Source organism: Amphibalanus amphitrite, unplaced genomic scaffold (assembly GCF_019059575.1).
Source record: "Amphibalanus amphitrite isolate SeventyFive unplaced genomic scaffold, NRLGWU_Aamphi_draft 001939F_arrow, whole genome shotgun sequence".
Lineage (NCBI taxonomy): Eukaryota > Metazoa > Arthropoda > Thecostraca > Balanomorpha > Balanidae > Amphibalanus > Amphibalanus amphitrite.
Window position 1 is genome coordinate 22,501 of NW_024883432.1, and position 18,836 is coordinate 41,336.

The following is an 18,836-nucleotide window of genomic DNA, read 5'->3' on the forward strand; positions in this document are numbered from 1 at the left end:
TGCTGCGCCACGTATGCCCCAGGATTGACGGCATTCGGCTCAACACTGGCCTCCGCCTGTCCCGCACTGGCACCTCCGGAACCTCCAGATGATGATCCTTGACCGGCGCCTGTGGAGGCATCAGCCGCAATGCTGTTTCCTTGCGCCAAATCCAGGCTAGGGACGCCTCCAGATGTCAGGACGGCCTTGAACTCATTCAGCTGATTGGCGAAGTCGGCACCCAGCTGTTGGGCGATCTCAGCGCCTCCTGCTCCAGAACTTCCAGATCCAGAACCTCCAGATCCTTGCTCAGCCCCTCCCGATCCAGAGCCTCCTGATCCAGAACTTCCAGATCCAGAACCTCCAGATCCTTGTTCAGCTCCTCCCGATCCAGAACCTCCGGATCCATAGCCTCCACTTCCGGAACCTCCAGATCCTTGTTCAGCTCCTCCCGATCCAGAGCCTCCGGATGCCAGGACGGCCTTGAACTCGTTCAGCTGATTGGCGAAGTCGGCACCCAGCTGTTGGGCGATCTCAGCACCACTGCTGCCACCACTTGGTTCCACGGAGCCTCCAAAGCTGCCAGCGCCTGCCTCAGCTGAACCTCCAGATGAGCTGGCACCGCCAGATCCAGCGGAGCCACTAGACTGGCTGCCGCCGCTCGGCTCCACAGAACCTCCGTAGCTTCCAGCGCCTGCTTCAGCAGCACCCCCTGACTGGCTGCCACCGCCCTGCTCAGCGGAGGAGCTCGAAGATCCAGCGCTGCCTCCAACACCAGCCGCCCCGCCCGTCGGCTCGCCGCCCATGTGCTCTCCTCCAACAACATCAGCGACTCGCTGTGTGCCCTCCGCCGAGTAGGCGTCGGCGGACCCACTGGACGACAGGTGGTTCGTCAGGTCAGATCCCGCTCCCGCTGAGCTGAACGCCGTCAGGGCCGGGTCGCCAGAGGCCAGCAGCGCCTCGGCAGCCAGTCGCAGCTGCTCGGCCAGCTCAGGTCCCAGGTTGCTGAGGCCGGTGCCGACCTCGCCGCCGGCCGAGGACGACGCTCCGCCGGACGCTCCTCCGGAGGAGCTGCTGGATGAGGTGGACGCCTGCAGTTCGTTCTGGAGTCCTCCCGAGGAGGAGGAGGCGCTGCCGCCGGAGGGCTCAGCGCTGGAGGCGGAGCCGGCTTCGGACACCGGCGGCGGGAACGCCACCGAGTTGGGGACCGATGGCGGGACGATGAACAGCGGTGACTGTTCCAGGGCGTTTGGGTCGGCCGGGCCCGCCGGCGACAGCGGCGAAGGTAGAATGGGCAGCCGCCATTGGGGAGCAGCGTGTGCTGCCAGCAGCACACCTAGCAATACCTGGCGGAGAGAGACGGGGACGGGGCCGTCACTGGCGGCGAACTCGGGAGAGGATGTGGCTCAGGGGCGAAGTGCGGGCCCTTTGAGTAAGAAATCGAGCAACTGAATGCACCCATACTAAGGTTATTTCAGCGTGAGGTGCTATTGATGGGCAGTAGAAACGTCAAAGTGAAGTAGGGACTGGTGTTTGTTGATGAGATGTTTTTAAGACGTCTTGAAATTCCGCAGTGTGTTGTACCTACGGTTGCCTGCGAAGACTCGTTTTGCTAAGCTGACTGGTTCATACATAACGACTGCCTTGCTATTTCATAGTTATTACGCTGTAGAAGGAGCGGTATCTATATATTTTTGAGCTTCCGAATGAAGTCTGTTGGAACCTGAACCCCCGGTATCGTTACGAAATGTCAGAAGTCGCAAGATTGTTATTGATATCCAGACATCATAAATCAATACGTTCCAAGCTAAACAGGTGAATGGCCACTGGATTACCATCATCTTCTATAATGATGCGGCCTTCCAATCAAGCTATCGTGGCGCGCTTATTTTCCCAGCCAGAAATCTTTCTTGTAAAGTTATTGTGTAAACACAAGCTTGGTAGATTTCAGAAACACACTGGAAGCTCTTTACAAGTGAGAAGGCGTTGAATGGAAGCAACTTTCTCTAGCACAGCAATACACTGGCTATATCTAACCATTACATTGAAACACATCCAACGTGCTGTCCAGAGACAGCGGCAAACGGGAAACAGGGTGACATTCAAGACAAATCACCATGCAGTGCACACATGTCCAATTTGTGATGTGTCCAACGTGTTGTTTGAACCAAACCAATCAACTTCACCAGCTGCGGACACATGTTGCAGCTCTGGATAACGTCTCTGTTATCAACTTTGAGGCGATTTAGTGGTCAGATGTTTTTCAAATGTTTAGTGCAAGAACCTGGGCCACACTAACAAGCTATGAAATGATTTTTCGACGTTTTAATCAACCAAAGCCGGTTATAAACAAAGCCACTATTCCGTGAGGAAAGGCTCAGCAAGTCAATGACTTTTTAGGGTTAGACCATGACAGCCAGTTCCTAGTTATTTGTTAGGAAAAAAACTCGATAAGTAACGTAAGAATATGTAAGTACTGAATAAAAATCAATTATCTGATTATCAGCTATATGGGCTTAGGGTAGATTTAACCCTCGCCCGTATAGGGGGTCGAACGGACCCCCCCTCGGTTTTTCGCGAATAACTCGCGTAAAAAGCGGCCGATCGCGACGAAACTTTCAGTACCCTCGCGTTAATCAATTTTACACCTACCCTGAAATTTTCATGACCCTGACCCTAATGACCTTTGACCTGTGACCTTCTTTTCGAGACCATGTTTGGCCGGAATCGCGATTCGGCGTATGTCGGCTCGCATTAGCCGCGCGTTTGCAGTCTTTTCGTGGTTTCAAGCGTTCAAACATGGGATATGATGTTGCTCCCATGCATTAGGGTGGGTGTCAAGGTCACCGGAAGGTCAGGTCAGGTCATTGACCTTTGATGACCTTGGTTCACTTTTTCGAGTTTTAAATGTTTCTAGGCCAGTTTTCGGAGCTGAATTCGAATTTAGCAACCATACATTTACGAAGTAGTTTTGGCACCTTCGTAACATGTTACGAAGCTGTCAGAGGCGGCTGCCACCTACTACGAATACCCTTACTGGTTGACCTGACCTGACCTGACCCGACCTGGCCTAAATGCATGAAGACATCATCTGTGATAAAAACTAACATGATATTCGTGATCAGCACCCCGAAAAACCCCATAGCAGCCACGCTTTACGACTTTCTAACAGGTCCCGATTTCCCCGACTTTTGGGTCATTGACCTGACCTGGAAGGCAACCGATGACCTAGGACCTTAAAATTGGGTATCATCGGCTTCCTCTCGTCACGGGCAACACGCTCGTTTTTTTCCGCGAAGCTCTAGCTCGATCAGGGGCGAAACGGCAAGGGGGGGTCCAACGGACCCCCCCCCCCTTATACGTTCGCGGCTGGAAAAACACCAATACGGGCGAGGGTTAAATGTTTATGAAAGCATTAGAGCTTCGAGTGAGCAGTAACTTGAATTATGCGGTGCTATGCGGTGTTATAATGCGGAAAAAACGATTACTGTATCCGCTGACAAGTTTTTTACCCTTACACTTATAGGGGGGGGGGGTGGAACGGACCCACTCGATTTTCGCGAATAACTAGCGCAAAAAGCGGCCGATCGCGACAAAACTTTCAGTAACCTCGAGTTGATCAATTTTACACCCACCATGAAAATTTCATGACCCTGACCCAAATGACCTTTGACCTGTGACCTGCTTTTCTAGACTGCATGGTTGGCTGGAATCGTGATTCAACGTATGTCGGCTCACATTATCTGCGCGTTTTGTGGACGTTCACACATGTGAAATGATGTTGGTCCCATGTACCATCGTGGGGGTCAAGGTCACGTAAAGGTCAGGTCAAGGTCATTTCACCTCGGTTCACTTTTTCGAGTTTCACATGTTTTTAGGGTAGTTTTTTAGCTGATTTCGAATTTGGCGCACATTTGAACAGTTACAAAGTAGTTTTGGTGCCCTCGTAACATGTTACGAAGCTGTCAGTGGTGGTTGACACCTATTATGGATACAGCCGGCAGGACGCCTATACTGACCTGACCTGACCCGACCTAGCTTAAATGCATGAAGGCATCATTGTGCTCAAAACTAGCATGAAATTCCTGATCAGCACCCCGTAAACCCCTCAACAGCCTAACTTTACGGAGTTTTAACAGGTCCCGATTTCCCCGTCCTTTGTCCTTTTGGTCATTGACCTGGCTTGGAAGGTCAATCAGTGACCTAGGACCTTAAAATTGGGTATCATCGGCTTCCTCTCGTCCTGAGCAATACACTTATTCTTCCGCGAAGCTCTAGCTCGATCAGGGGCCGAACGGCAGGGGGTCCAACGTACTCCCCCCACCCCCTCATGCGTTAGACACTGGCAAAACACCAATACGGGCGAGGGTTGAAGTCCACTACAAGTTTTCTCGAGTTCTCGCTTCTCTAGTTCATCGTTTAGAGACAATGAAGTATTTATCCGTCAATAATGGATAGGTGCACCGGAAAACGATTCTTTAAAATGCAAAACTTACTTAAAACGCTCGGGTAAAAAATGGCAACTTAATTAGTTATTTAATGGTACCAATATTACGTAATTTACATAATGTTTATCAATAAAAGAAACACTTTTTGATGCCGCAAGAAACAGACTTGATGGGATTTTAATGTAAAGCAGAGCCGCAAAAGTAATTTGTTTTTTGTATTCAAATATCAAAGATAGCAAGACGCCATGGCCTTTTTACGGAGCGAGCGAAGCGAGTGGAGTCTTTCCTTAGATTAACGGAAATTGCTGGGTATGAGCGGCCGGCCGGCCGGCCGGCCGTGCGGACGCTTTTGCGAGGCTTATATCTCAGCAACCACTTGACCGATTTACATGCGGTAATTTTTGTAGGGTAGCTTCATTCCTTCTAGCAAGTATTGGACTATTCCTGATGCATGTGGGTGACCCCTTATGCACGTGCCACGTGCAAAACGAAGAGGTGTCAGTTTTGTAATTGTTGCAATATCTCGGTAACTACTTGGCCGATTGCGCTGAAAGTTGGCATGTAGGTAGGCACCCACTAGGCACTGCATATCCCTGTGCCAGAGTTGGGGTGCTGCTGCACGTGCGCACGTGCAGGGGTTGTTTCCAGATCTCGAGAACGGCTCGAATGATTGCGCTCAAATTTGGTACACAGTTAGGGACCGGTTAGTAGGGTGCCGTGCACAAGTCAGTTGGGACCCACTTTGCACGTGCGCACGTGCAGGGTGTCTCTTCCAGATCTTGAGAACGGCTGGGCCGATTGTGCTAAAATTTGGCACATCGCTAGAGACCGGTTAGCAGGGTGCCGTGCACAATTCAGTTGGAGATACCCCCTCGAAATTTCGCACGTGCAAGGCTCACCCTCTCGCTCGCTCCGTTAGTCGCCCCAAAAGGCGTTATACTGGTGTCAATGGCGTTCATTGCTTAACGGAATACAATCACGCTGCTCATTAAATAATGGCTGGTTATCATTCCAATATATAAGGCACTATTTGATCAGCTTGTACATATATATTATGTTTAGTCAGCATGCTTGGTATTTTGATGAGGTTATCGCCCTTAATTTAAAAGCAGGTTTAATTGAGTGAGCAGCGGAATTATGAAAAATGTTATAGTTATTGGCCTTCCCATATTGTACCTCAAAACTCTATGTACTTGTAGCTTTATGACAAGTGTCAACCATGACCAAAAAGGCAAGAAAAGCAAAATGCGAGATAACGTGACGGCAATGCCCAAAACTGGCGATCAATGAGTTGAATGAATGTATGTGTGCATCTAACTATGTATGTATACGTCATTACGTCCAAGAATGCATGGGTGAGAAAGTAGGTGTTATGTGAATGGGCGATGGCGTTTTAAGGATATCAATTAAGTAGCCATTGACTAGGGTACAATTTATGATGTTCAGCTAGATTCGAAATCATGAGTGTCGCTTCGTCTCCATGCATAATCTGCTGGTAATTACCCTTTTTTTGCAAGTTGATGGCATTTGCATAATTCATGTGTACCGTGTTATGAATCCATAAGTAAATTTGTGTTGTATGTGTGTAGGTATATTATATCAACTGTAGGCGTATTATTTACGAATTGTGTTTCAACAGTCAATAAAATCATTCCACCACTAATCCACAATGCACACACTGATGTTACTTCAGCTCGGTTTGCAGCACTCACCAAAAGGCTCCTCATCCTGTGATGGTCCTGGTATCACTGACGTGCCCTTCGTGCAGGGTGCCTTTATACACTTTATCCTGTATCGTGTCCATCCATGGCCGGGCAACAAGCACACCGACCGCGGGCGCCACCGGCTCTGTGTGGGCAGAGCTTCTCGAAGAGTCGCACCACCATTGTGTGCACGATTTTTTCGTGTCCTTCCTTTTCCTGGTCGGTCCGATGCAGCCCGACTCAGGCAGAATCTAATTGCATGAAGTCTCCGTCCATAGCCGGCTGAAGCACGCGATCGACGCGGCCCGGGTCGCAGGCAGCTCTCAGTAGTTTCCTGCGGTCAGTGCGCTAAATGTCTGGGGGGATCAGTTAGATATCAGGTGGTGCGTTCTTTGAAAAAAGCGCACGTGCTGCGAGTTACGCAAACGTGCAAACCTTTCACCGGTGACTTATTTGGCTCGTGGCACGCATGAGCTGCTCGTCAGAAACTCAGACTTCATTAGGAAACGTGTGTGACTGTGTAGGGGAGACCAGGGCAAAACGGCCTACCTGACGTTTCTTACGATGCTGACATTTTATTTGTAAACATAGAAAGCTTCTTTCTATGCCAAGGTGATCGCTATTAAGTTGGCTTTTGCTTAAACCTCGTTTCATTTCTAAAAGCGTTCATATATAGGTAGGAGATATTGGCAAAACTTTAAATCTATGCCTTTTGGCCACTTTGTCCCAGACCTCGGGGCAAATCGGTCACCGGCGATTTTCTTGCCCCAATATGAGATACAGGATAGTTGCCTCATGTAGGAATGAAATTTTTGACGGTAAAATGTTTAAAAGAGGATGGATGTTTATTTTGCAATCGTTCACCTGTAGGTAAACAATACAAGAACATTCATGGAAAAACATTTTAAATTGCATTATTTGAGTAACTTATGTAACTGTAAAGTGGCCGGGATGAATGCATGACCATACATTTCAATATCAAAAACGTTTCTAGTCCAAGTGAACGCAATTCATGGAATTAGGAGCTGTTCGCTCTGTCCAGTCCGCTTTGCCCCGCTCCTACCATCCGAGACAAAACATCTTCCAGCAATGTTATTAATAGGGCAAAACACATTGGAATTGGCAGAGGATATATGCGATAACCACTCATTGCAGAATGAGAACACTTGAATAAACTTTCAAACGGTTATGGCCTGACATAGTATTTAAAAAGCGTAGAAATATTGGAACAAAAAAGAATAACCTGGGAAAACATGCACTTCTTCTTTCACGGAAAAAAGGCAACGGGTCGGAAACTCCGTTCTGGCCCATTCGAACGACCGAGAGGAAGTATAATTGGCAGCCATAGACTGGAGCTGACGCCAGTTGTGCTGGGCTGAAACGAAGGGTGGCCGCTTTGCCCCGGTTGGCCGCTTTGCCCCGGGTGGCCGCTTTGCCCGGTCTCCCCCAACTGGTGCGTAGCATTTTGGTTTAAAATGATGGTGCCAGTTCTCCAAAGTCGCACAGAAGCATGTTGATAAGCTCCTGTAGATTACTTTCTTTTCACCCGAAAACTTTAATTACGAGTATATGCTCTCAAAATGAAAAATATGAACAACTTGGATTGACGAGCCTTGCGCATGAATTGGTTGACCGTCATCATATCAATAGTCAAAGTCTGTCAACACAACACATTTTCCTTCTAATTTTCATATTATCGTTTGCATGAGAGGAATATGTTAGGACGGGACCGACATCAGCTGCGTGGTCATGTCTTTGAGATAGCTGAAGTTGTCATAGCACGTCAACGGAGTGAATATCATTTACCTAGTTACAGCGTTACACCAACTTGGCTAGCTCGAACATGGAGGATTGGCTGTTATCATGAGGTAAAGATGCGTGCGTGTCCTCGCATATGAGTTATGAACGTCAGGGAAAGCATTCCCCGGACGTCACAATTGGTCACAATATAACCTGCCCGGGATGCATGTACTCTAGTTATTCATGTCGCATATGTCGTGAATCAAAGGCTGGCACATATTTTCCATGTACGGCAGCAGTCATCCGGCGATTGATCATGATGATAGTCTCGGTGACGTGCGGTGTTTTTCGGCTCTGTGGTAGCATTGCGTGACGAGCCCATGACGACTTACGTAACCTAGGACGTATTTCGGCGAGCTGCATATCTTTTACCGGGCGACAGATGCCTTATGCTGCATTTTTAAACAGAGAAGGCATGCGGATTTCGAATAACCGTTTAATGCATGGTAATGTTCAAGCTAGTGTAGTTTTTATTCAACCGCAATTTATATTCATATTCAACAAAGAACGTTGCACGTCGTAGGTACCTGTCGATCAGAAACATCAAGTCAACATCAACATCAACATCAACCTTTCGAGTTTCACGATCAATAAGTACCTATGGCTCTGGTCCCGGCCTGATTTAACCCGGCAGGCGGTGGGTCTCCCGGCCAACTTCCGCGCGGTGGGGGGGGGGACATTTTTTTGCCCCCCCCCGTATCTCCGAAACTACTAGACGGATCCGGAAAATTCAAACGGCGTTCGATAGCCCTCTCAAATTTGCAGAAGGAAACCAAATTTCATTGACCTCGGGGTCACCGATGACGGCACAGGTCAGGTCAAAGATAAAATGTTTCAACGTTCACGGGGCTTCTAGGGAAAGCGCTATAACACCGAGTAAAACGCATTTTGTCGAAAATCAGCGATAGGGCGTCAGTTGTCTAGTACATATGGTGCTATTAGAGGTCACTGGTCATACCAGGTCAGGTCACAGGTCAGGTCACCAAAGGTCACCAAGGGTCACCACATGAACCCAACTTTACTAAGGTTGTGCGATGCGTGTTTTATGGCCAGTTTTTCATTTCCAACTCAATGGTGTTGGTTATAAGACCATCAGGTACGGTTTAGGTCACTTTCTGGTGGAGGTCAGGTCAAGGTCAGGTCAAAAAGGTCAAATTTCAAAGTTGATATTTTTGCATAAAATGAGTATTGATTCGATGCAGCTCGTCACGGGGAGTCTAACGGTAGTCTTTGTTTTGCGCTACGAGGTCTAGAATTGCTAAAAATTGAGTTTGAAAATTTGACGTCATCAATTTTGAACAGTTTTTTCGCTATAACTTGGCCAAAAAAGAGGTATAGAACTCAAATTTGGTATGTAGATAGAACGTGGTGGGGACTATCACATATATTCCTTTTTTTTCGAAATTAAAAAAAAACTTTTTGGATTTTTCGGCTATTATATTAAAAAAATCTATTTTTTTATTTTTGGGGGTCGAAATCCAAAAATTTAAAAAATCCGAGATGGTAGTTTTGCAGCCCTCCTAATTCTACACCTTTTATGTCTGAAACATTTTTCTATATCTCTAAAGCTGTAGGCCTGACAGCTCTTCCCATTAGCGGCCAACCTATCATAGCCTTTGGAAAAATGTTAGGTCACAATGTGCAATAGCTATTCACGGGAGGGTACTGAAAGTTTGGTGACGATCGGCGCAGCGGTTCTCGAGATATATCGAAAAAACTAAAGGGGGGGGGGGCAAAAAATGCCCCCCCCCCCGCCTGGAAGGTTAAAAAACTTCGCAACATAGTTAATCATTTTATTACCATGACCTTTTGACTTGACCATATACAGCCTGGAAACAACATTGTAATTTAATGCTTAATAAGTGCCAAAATGTGCGATATTTTGTTGCCGCAGCACGCTACATGTCGGTCAATGCATGTTTTGACCACGCACAGGGCAGACCTTATTTAAGAATAGCGTGTGCACTGCAATGCGCACTGTGCAGCGTGCAATATGCATTACGGTCGTCCTTGCTAGACTATGAGCAAACACACATAACACTTGATCATGTTCGGTGTGCAATTGCAATGGCAATGTGTCATGACTTGACTTTCTAACCCAACTGACCAGAGTGACCGATTCGATGGCTGAAGGACAGAAGTCGCAAGTTCCCACCCTTCCGGGGGGTCCCTATTTATTGATATCAACTGATGAATGAGTCGGAAATCCGCGCCCTAAATCAAGTCACGTTTCATGTGTACGGTTTTATTCAAGGCCCTGGGTCGGGGCCTGGGTATGGATATATCTGCTTCTACTATTGCGTCCCGGGTATAAATGGGTTCCGGTCCGACATCAGGTGCCGTGTAGACTGGATCAGGATCTAGTGTTGGATTTTGGCTTTGTATGGGTCCAGGCTCTACCGTCGGGTCCCGTATATGAATGGGTCCGGATCCCACGTCAGGTCCCGTATATGGATGGGTCAGTCCTCTACTGGGTCCTGGATGTGGGTTCGGGTTCGAGTTCCGGGTATGGGTGGATCCGAATCCTCCGGCGAGTTCCGGGTATAAATGAGTCCAGGATCTAACGTCGAGTCCCGGCAATCGGTGGGTCCGGATCCGATGTCAAATCGGGCCCTGGGCTGTTCGTCGGTTTCCAAGAATGGATGGATCCGGATCGTCCCTAATATGAACAGGTTCGGATCCTACGTCGGGTCCCCAGGTATGGATGCGTCCGGATCTCGGTTGCCGGTTTCAGCTGTCCAGCCGGCGGCGCCTGACAGCATTCCAGTCGGTCCTACCAGCCGGCGCCGTACGTGATCTGACGCAGTAGACAGTGGCGCGCTGCTGAATCCCCAATGAGACGGCTCGCTGACCGAATCCCTTCGGCAAGCTGCACGGCCGCGCGCGCCCACTTTCACCCATGTCCGACGGCCCAGCAGGGCCTATACGGAAGGTCTGCTGCTGAGGTGTGTATGTCAGGAAAACAGACCCGGGATCGTAAAACGAAGAACGAGCTCGCACAGTTGTCCTTGCCTGGCAATGGCTTTGTTCCGCTCTGTGTTGTCAGCGGAGCCTCAGTGAATGACCGGCTCAAGGCAGTGATAACATTGAAGCTATATCATGGCGGCGCTCCTGGTTCAGTTGCCATAACCAGCTAGCTTCGGTACCTACTAGTCAGGCTGTTGTGACTAGGATTGTATTCAGCATTAATGAAAATGTTGAGTGAACGCTTATCGCGCCCAAAGTTGAGGTAAATCCCCACTAAGCGTATGCAAATGTGTCCATGGTCCAGGTACAAAGTGGTACTTTCCGGTTTATTTTACTAGTGCATGGCGTCGAGACAATGCCGGTCGACGCTCGAGGAAAACGTGCGTCCTTCCGTCGTCGTATATTCTGACCTACTAACTAATTTACGGCTTCGATGCATTTGGCGAAAATGACTACGGCAATCTTAAATCCATGCGTGATATGACATGTCAATGATAAGTCAATCATTATTTCATGCAAACTATCAAAGGTATGCGCGTTGCAGTTGGATACAAAATGTCACAAAAATCACTGTTCAATGCTCAGTGGGTCACATGATGCACATAACCATGAGCAACTTGCACTCGCGTGATGATGAAGGATATATCGGTTCAAAACAGCGTTTCATGGGAGTCGTTCACATTTGTTCGATAGCAACTCGGGAGCGACTTTGCCGGACCAACGTCGGTGCTCTTCGGTTTTGTGACGTCACCCAACAGATAAGTGACGTCACTAGACGACCTGGTGACGTGCCGTGACCCGAGAGACGATGTCAGTGGCCTCGTCTGACCACATTCCAGCGTTCGCCGACCACTTTCGCGACAGACGGATGATACCGAGACACCTGATCGTAGGGACATCGGATTCCAGAGCTGCCCCTCCCCATGACGAAATCCGACCCGACCGGCCCAGCCCGTCCCAACCACCCCACCCCAGCCTGATGTAGCCCAGAGCAGTCCAGTTTCGATACTACCCGACTGTCGTCGTTCATTGCCGCCCAACGGTGTTATCGCCAGCGCTGTCTCATCTTACAACGTCAGAGCCCTTCGTGAATAATTCACGGTTATGTTCTGCACCGGAGCACCGCAGAAGCAAGGTGTCGGCGCCCCGCTGAGCACGGGCACGAAATATGACGGGCCACTTTCCAATCGGAAATATGTAGACTGCCGAAAACGGACCGTTGGAACGTCGTGTCACAAGGAACACATTGGGAGTATTTCGCTGGTGACGGGGAGGAATCGGAACAGCACCAACGGATGTCTTCGTACCGATAGATCAGTGTCTGCCTCTACTATTCAGTGATTGACGCGATACAGCCGTCCAACAACGAGCCCTAACCAGGCCGAGTTAGCGAGAGTCGAGAGAGGCGTCTCGAATCATTGCAGTCGCGGTTTGCAAACGGGGTGACAATACGGAGGAGTCTGAGAGGAATAGGAATGACGTTGATAGCATCGCGTCGCGCTTTTGTCGGCGGTGGTGAGGAGGGAAGGAGGGGGTTCATTTGGTCGGAGTCGGCCAACCACGCTTAGTTCAGGAGCCAGCGCCGCGTGAGGGAATGGAAGAGTTATTTGAGCGCAGCCCTATTCAGTCGGTGTCACATGGCTCCTCCGGCTGGTCGGTGCCCCCCAGACAAGGATTTATCCGGACTGCGGTGGTCTGGAAGGGCGCCTATCGCAGCCGTGTGGCCGACCAAGCCTCGAGGGAAGGAGCAGTGTCTTATACTCTAACGCACAATGTCCTTGTGTGCTTAGTTCGGTGCGTTCTCAATCTCATATCCTTTCTGATGTTTCTTATAATTCTGACAATCAAATGAGCTAAATGAGCGGATGCCATCGCAGAAGCACGAAAGGGAAACATTAAAAAAATCGGATTAAAGACGCAAAATTAAAAGATCAAAATGCTTTGTTTTTGTCATTCCATTAGGTAGCATTCAAGCTTCCCTTACTATATCCTTATGACATTGTCTACTCTTTGCATCTTTTGAGTTCCTTCTAAAGTAGGTACGGCTGTTTCAACCTGTGATATTTATAAGTCCACCTGTAACGACTACAAGCGAAAATCATATGAATCAACGATTCAAGCGCGATGCATGCTGGAAAGTGGAAACACACTAAGCTAAAACGAGAATGCTTAGCTGACCAATTTTGTCAGGACAGATTGCGGTAAACGTAGCATTTTCATCACTGTTTCCAGGGAGCGAACGTTTACTTTCTAAAGTCAGCAGTATATGCTGGCACGCGATAAAGGTCTTTTTGCCTTTTCAGGCAATGATCAGTGCTCAGTCACTCCGAACTATCAAATCACTATTAAATCACACATCACTTCAAAAACGCAGACGTCAGATTGGAATGAACACTTCTACGCACTGCTGATCCCCTTTCGTCTAAAGAACTTCAAGGTGGCTGACAAGAGAGATAGTCAATTGCCGAGCCATAATATTGAATGTGCTGTACTGAAGACGTGCCAACTTTTCAAGCATTCGTATGAAGACACAGATTGCAATCGTTAAACACAACGATCTTTAGCTAAACTACTCAAGACATTACCGTTGATTTCATTGAACAGTAGAAACCTAAAACAAACCTGAATTCTCGGAACATGAATTCCGACATTTATTCCTTACGGTGACAGAATTGCATTCAGCTTCAGGACTTGGCCGTCGGCCAAATTGGGTCACAAGCAGCTGGTGATAGACGTTCTTCATTATCGGGGCTGTTGACCGCTACACTGATGGACTGCGTGACTGTGGACACTGATTCCGAAAGCGATAAATCAACGGTCATGTCTGAACAATTGGTAACACTTGTAATATAGAACACTAACCCCACGATACGCGCCGTGCTTTGGCTATACACGACGTCTGCCGCGGGACACGCAATAGCGGATTTTTCAATAGTTTGTTCGTGCTTCACTTCCGAAGACCTTGCCGGCCGGCTGGTGTGAGCTGAGAATGACACGCAAGGCACTGCCTGTGCCTACGTCATGAACGGAACCGCATAAAACTGCGCAACGGAACGCAAACCAACTGCCAAAGTATTCCACACAGGTAAACGCAACCACGTTTTGATGAACCACTGGAAACGGTGTGGATATGGAAAAAAGTTTTCAGAGGCGAGCGGTGAACGCGGTGTCCTACTTGGTCTTCTGAAGGCGCAGACAAGCGGCAAATTAGTCAACTGTGCTACCGATATGGAGCGAGACATTTCTCACTGACGGTCAGACAATCGTATCTCGGGACACCTCTCCATGCGCGGGTCACGAGCTCGCGGCGTTCCAAGCCGCCGCGCGGTGACTTCTAACGCACTCCTCTGCCTAAGTTGGACGAAGACGGAGAGCCGGGAGGGACCACCGCCGCGAAGGAACAATAGCTACTCAGAGACCAGTAGACCGCCGCCGTTTTTCTGTCGCGGTGGAAAGCACGGAGCCGTGGCATCACACGGTTCCAAGCGGGGCCAGTCATGTCGCGCTGTGAGACAGAGAGAGGGTTCCCCAGGCTGAGGCGCGGTGAAAACGGCGAGTACCCAGTGCGAACATTCAGTCTCTGGCCTTGCATTGTAATGGATTCGCTGAATTTGTTTACTGTGGAGGAAATTCGATCTTCTGAAGTCTTAGTTCAGTTGCATTACGACGAGGATAATGTGTGTGCTTTAGTATCCGCCTCGTGTATTTTTGACACAATTCATATACTCATGGGTAAGCTAGCCAACGATGAAAGTGCGCCTCAAGAAAAGGAACATTATCAAGGCTGTCCTCGATCAAACATATAGGTGCAAAATCGCGGATGCTGAGACACAGGTGTGAAGCCTTTTGTTATTGGCGTGTTTTTTTTTTTTAATTACCGGAACTTTTTGGATTTCTACCTCATCTAAAGCATTCACACTCAGATGTAACGCAAAGCTTTGAGGCTTTTTTAAATCTTACCAATTTGTTTTCAGGGTGCTGCTCCATTTACACGAAATATGAGATGAAATGGAAGTTTTCCACATAAGAACATATGATCCTGATCGTGAGAGTATAAGGTAACTTGAAAACACAAAACATAGATATAAAGTTCTACTCTCAAATGTCAGACTAAATCCTTGGACGAAATAACATTGAGTCATTCCCATAGAATCATAGCAGCAGTTAAAAGTAAAAATAACAACTGGGGATCACTTACATTTTGACATTGGGTCTGGGACCCAGAAATATGGAAACAATGACGTCTTTCTCCATGAACTGAACACGACACGTTATCAGTTAGGTCCGGCTTCACGGAACAGAAAAAGACGCCCTTTGCTTGGAACGTTTCCTCTCTATGCGACAGTCTGGAGCTTTGGTGTGTCATTGAGTAAGCCATTACCAAACTATTCCTTATCCATATGTCATTACGTGCTCATTACGGTACGATGTGCTCTGCACCTGTGTAAATTTCTTAATGCGGTTACCGAAAAATTACAGCGGCACTGCATTTTCCCTCATGACGGAAAATGCATCGGCGCTGGCGTCACCACATTGCTCCAAGAACTAAAGCGTACATCTCAGCAGTATTTATAGGGCTTCTTGAGACATTGGTTAACAAAGAGTAACTTGGGCTAGCACGGGGCTGGAATGCCCTATTAAGGTTGCCGATATAACATGCAAAACAAATTTATAACGTGATAGTTCAAGCACGTCACCAGAAACGAAGTTATTCCTTCATGCAAATCGGTGTAAAATCATGTTGTCAAAAGGACACTGATGAAAGAGAAACGCATTCGCTACCAATTCGCTACCATTCGCTTTTTCACTTTCTCGTATAATTCGTATTCGTTTCGGGCTACACTGAGGTAAAAAATTGTTAATTTTTTACAAACAATTTACAGATACAAACAATTACAAACACATACAAACAATTTTTACCTCAGTGTAGCCCGAAACGAATACGAATTACTATCATTTACCTGAGGAAGATTAGAAATGACACTTCGTCGAGCATGTTATAACTTACAACACCATGTGACTCGTCAACTGCCATTATTTGTGTTTATCATCGAGCTCAGAGGCGATGCATCTCGGGGCGCACAATAGCAGTCAAATCGATAGGACATTATAAAGATGCATTATGCGTGTAATCAACATACATGTACGTGTCGTAACGGGGACCGGGGTGTTGCAAAGGAATTCACACAAAATGCAGGATTCGATAGCTCTAGCCACTAGGATCAGGCCATACATCGATATGTAAATGCATACATATTAGGGTGGTCCTTATTTTCGAAAATCGTATTTGGATATCTTGCGCCCCTTCAATCGGTGCCGTTTAACGAAAAAACATGTCTGTCAAAATTTCAGATCCCTACTTCATTATTTACTGGTAGCTCAACACTCGTTCGTTCGTTCGTCCATGTTGGCTCAATGTCCGTTTCGTCGATCAATGTTCGTTCCCTCTTCCTCAGGTGTAACGATTGTCTACGACGCAAACTTCTTGGTACATGGTGTCCCCCAGTGATGAACCCCTTGGCTCCAAGTTCCCAGTAGCGGCGGAACACCTTCAATTAGGGGGGGGGGGCACTGCCGACTTTTGGTCCCATTCTTTCCCTGCAACGCCCATAGGGCTAATGTTAAAATGACAAAATTAAAGGGGGTACGGTGCTCCGGTGCACCCCCCCTCCCCCCCACCGCCTATGCAATCTCCCATCCCGCGGCCAATCTCTCGCCTACTTCCTCCACCGCCACCACATCCTCTAGGAAACGGTCCGGGAAGCGGCCAACCGGACGTTAGAGAAAGTAGAGGAGTTCTGGGCCAGGGCTAGGATTCCCACTCAGCACAAGGGGTGAGCGTTCAAAATAGCGCCTTCCTTCTCGCCCAACGTGAGCCAGGGAGACGGGATAGAATGACAGAGGCAGGCATGGCGCTCCATTCCCAAGAAAAGAGGAAGAGGAGGAGGGATGACGCCGAAGAGAGGAAGAGGAGCAAGGCGTCGGAGTAGGCGCGGGCGGCAGCCGACCAAGTGGAGCTGGAAAGCATAACCTCGAGTAGCTCCGAATCGTCACCACTTCGCGGAGCCGTGAGACCTGGCCCCAGCATGGGTACAGCCACTCTGTCATCCCGAAAGCGTGGTCGAACCACGGCCATCACGCCGCAACTTTCCGCTTACGTCTAACGTCTGACGTGTGTCTGTGTGTGGGTGGGGGTGGGGGGGGGGGGGGGTCGGTTGGACCCCTCTGCCGTTTGGCTCCAGATCGCGCTAGAGCTTTGCGCAAAAAAAAAAGGAGCGTGTTGCCCGTGACGAGAGGAAGCCGATGATATCCAATTTAAGGTCCTAGGTCATTGGTTGACCTTCCCGGTCAGGTCAATGACCCAATGGTCAGGAAAATCGGGACCTACAAGAGCTTCGTAAAGCGAAGCTATCATGTTTTTTGGGGTGCTGATCACGAATTTCATGCTAGTTTTGATCACATATGATGTCTTCATGCATTTAGACCAGGTCGGGTCAGGTCAGGTCAGGTCAACCATTAGGCGTCCTGCCGGCTACCCATAGTAGGTCTCAACTACCACTGATCGCGTCGTAACACGTTACAAAGGCACTAAAACTACTTCGTAAATGTTCAAATGGATGCTAAATTCGAAATCAGCCCGAAAAACTGCCCTAGAAACATGTATAACTCGGAAAAGTGACACGAGGTCATCATAGGTCAATGACCTGACCTGACGTTCAGGTGACCTTGACACCCACCGTAATGCATGGGACGAACATCATTTCACATGTTTGGACGTTTATAATCGCAAAAAGACTAGAAACGCGCGGATAATGAGAGCTGACAAACGCTGAATCGCGACTCCGGCCAAACATGGTCTCGAAAGATAGGTCACAGGTCAAAGGTCATTTGGGTCAGGGTCATGAAATTTTCAGAGTAGGTATAAAATTAATCAACTCGAGGGCACTGAAAGTTTCGTCGCGATCGACCGCTTTTTCCGTGAGTTATTCGCGAAAACCCATGGGGGTCCATCCGACCCCCTACACATACGAGGGTTAATATGCATTGAGCCACCAAAAAGCATCCGCCGATTTCGCTCTTTTTGCTCTTTTTCCACGTTTCTAGACGAATGGCATCATTTCAGGGGGCGCAGGCGCGAAAAAATACAAATTAAAATTTTGTATGGAAATAAGGACCACCCTAATACATATTCATTCATTCAAGTGTTTTATGAACATATCGACCCGGATCAAGAAAACAGCATACTGATGGACTGAAATGCTACCAGTGGCTGTTTGTTGTGGTGAACAATTTCTGCACTAATGAGTAGGCAAACAAGCAAGTCTGTTGGAATTGAATTATAATTACATTACATAAGGCACACGCTAATTTCATGTCAGCTACATATAACGAATCCGTTACAATTAGGCTATGCTGAGTTTTCCGTACTTTGTAAATTTCCATGATGAATGATATGTTAGTATACCGCACGGTTTCCTTGCCTGCATGGTTTTGGTAAAACGAACAAACAAATTCTTATCAACTTCTACTGTACTTAGGTTGCTGCTCCTTTGCAGCACAAAGGTAGAGATATGTAGGTAGATTCTTATCAACTTCTACTGTACTTAGGTTGCTGCTCCTTTGCAGCACAAAGGTAGAGATATGTAGGTAGATAGGTATAATGGGCTTCAATAAGATTACGTAATAAACAATAAACTAACCAGAATCTCTTTACATGGTGATAGTGGAGAGATAAAGATATGATGGTTTTCTATAACATTTTGTTAGAAGATCACGAGCGGAAGACTGCAAAGCAGTGTCAAGTGTCATCAACTGTCGAATAAATGCCAGGCCATTTATAACTCCGGCAAAGCTTCCATTCAAACCAGCCAACTACTACCAGGCATCCTGTGCTTGGTGGTTGAACAAACGTCAGGGTTGAACAACTCCGGCCATAGAG

The 18,836-nt window shown here is 47.8% G+C and overlaps 1 protein-coding gene across 6 annotated transcripts in view; it reads right to left on the reverse strand.

Moving 5' to 3' along the window:
- LOC122375858 (spidroin-1-like) overlaps window positions 1–6,244 on the reverse strand; it is a 9,901-nt gene extending 3,657 nt beyond the window's left edge. For 4 of the 6 annotated variants that reach the window (XM_043355422.1, XM_043355421.1, XM_043355420.1 and 1 more), the window contains exons 1-2: window positions 6,140–6,243; window positions 1–1,325 (exon numbers count right to left, since the gene is read on the reverse strand). The exon at window positions 1–1,325 is cut by the window's left edge and continues 644 nt beyond it. In XM_043355422.1, the coding sequence (XP_043211357.1) occupies window positions 1–1,325; window positions 6,140–6,154 (1,340 nt within the window). In that variant the 5' untranslated portion in view covers window positions 6,155–6,243. Of the gene's footprint in view, window positions 1,326–6,139 lie in introns of all 6 variants that reach the window. The other 2 variants (XM_043355419.1, XM_043355423.1) reach the window with 2 other exon arrangements.
- Between the last annotated feature and the right edge of the window lie 12,592 nt (window positions 6,245–18,836).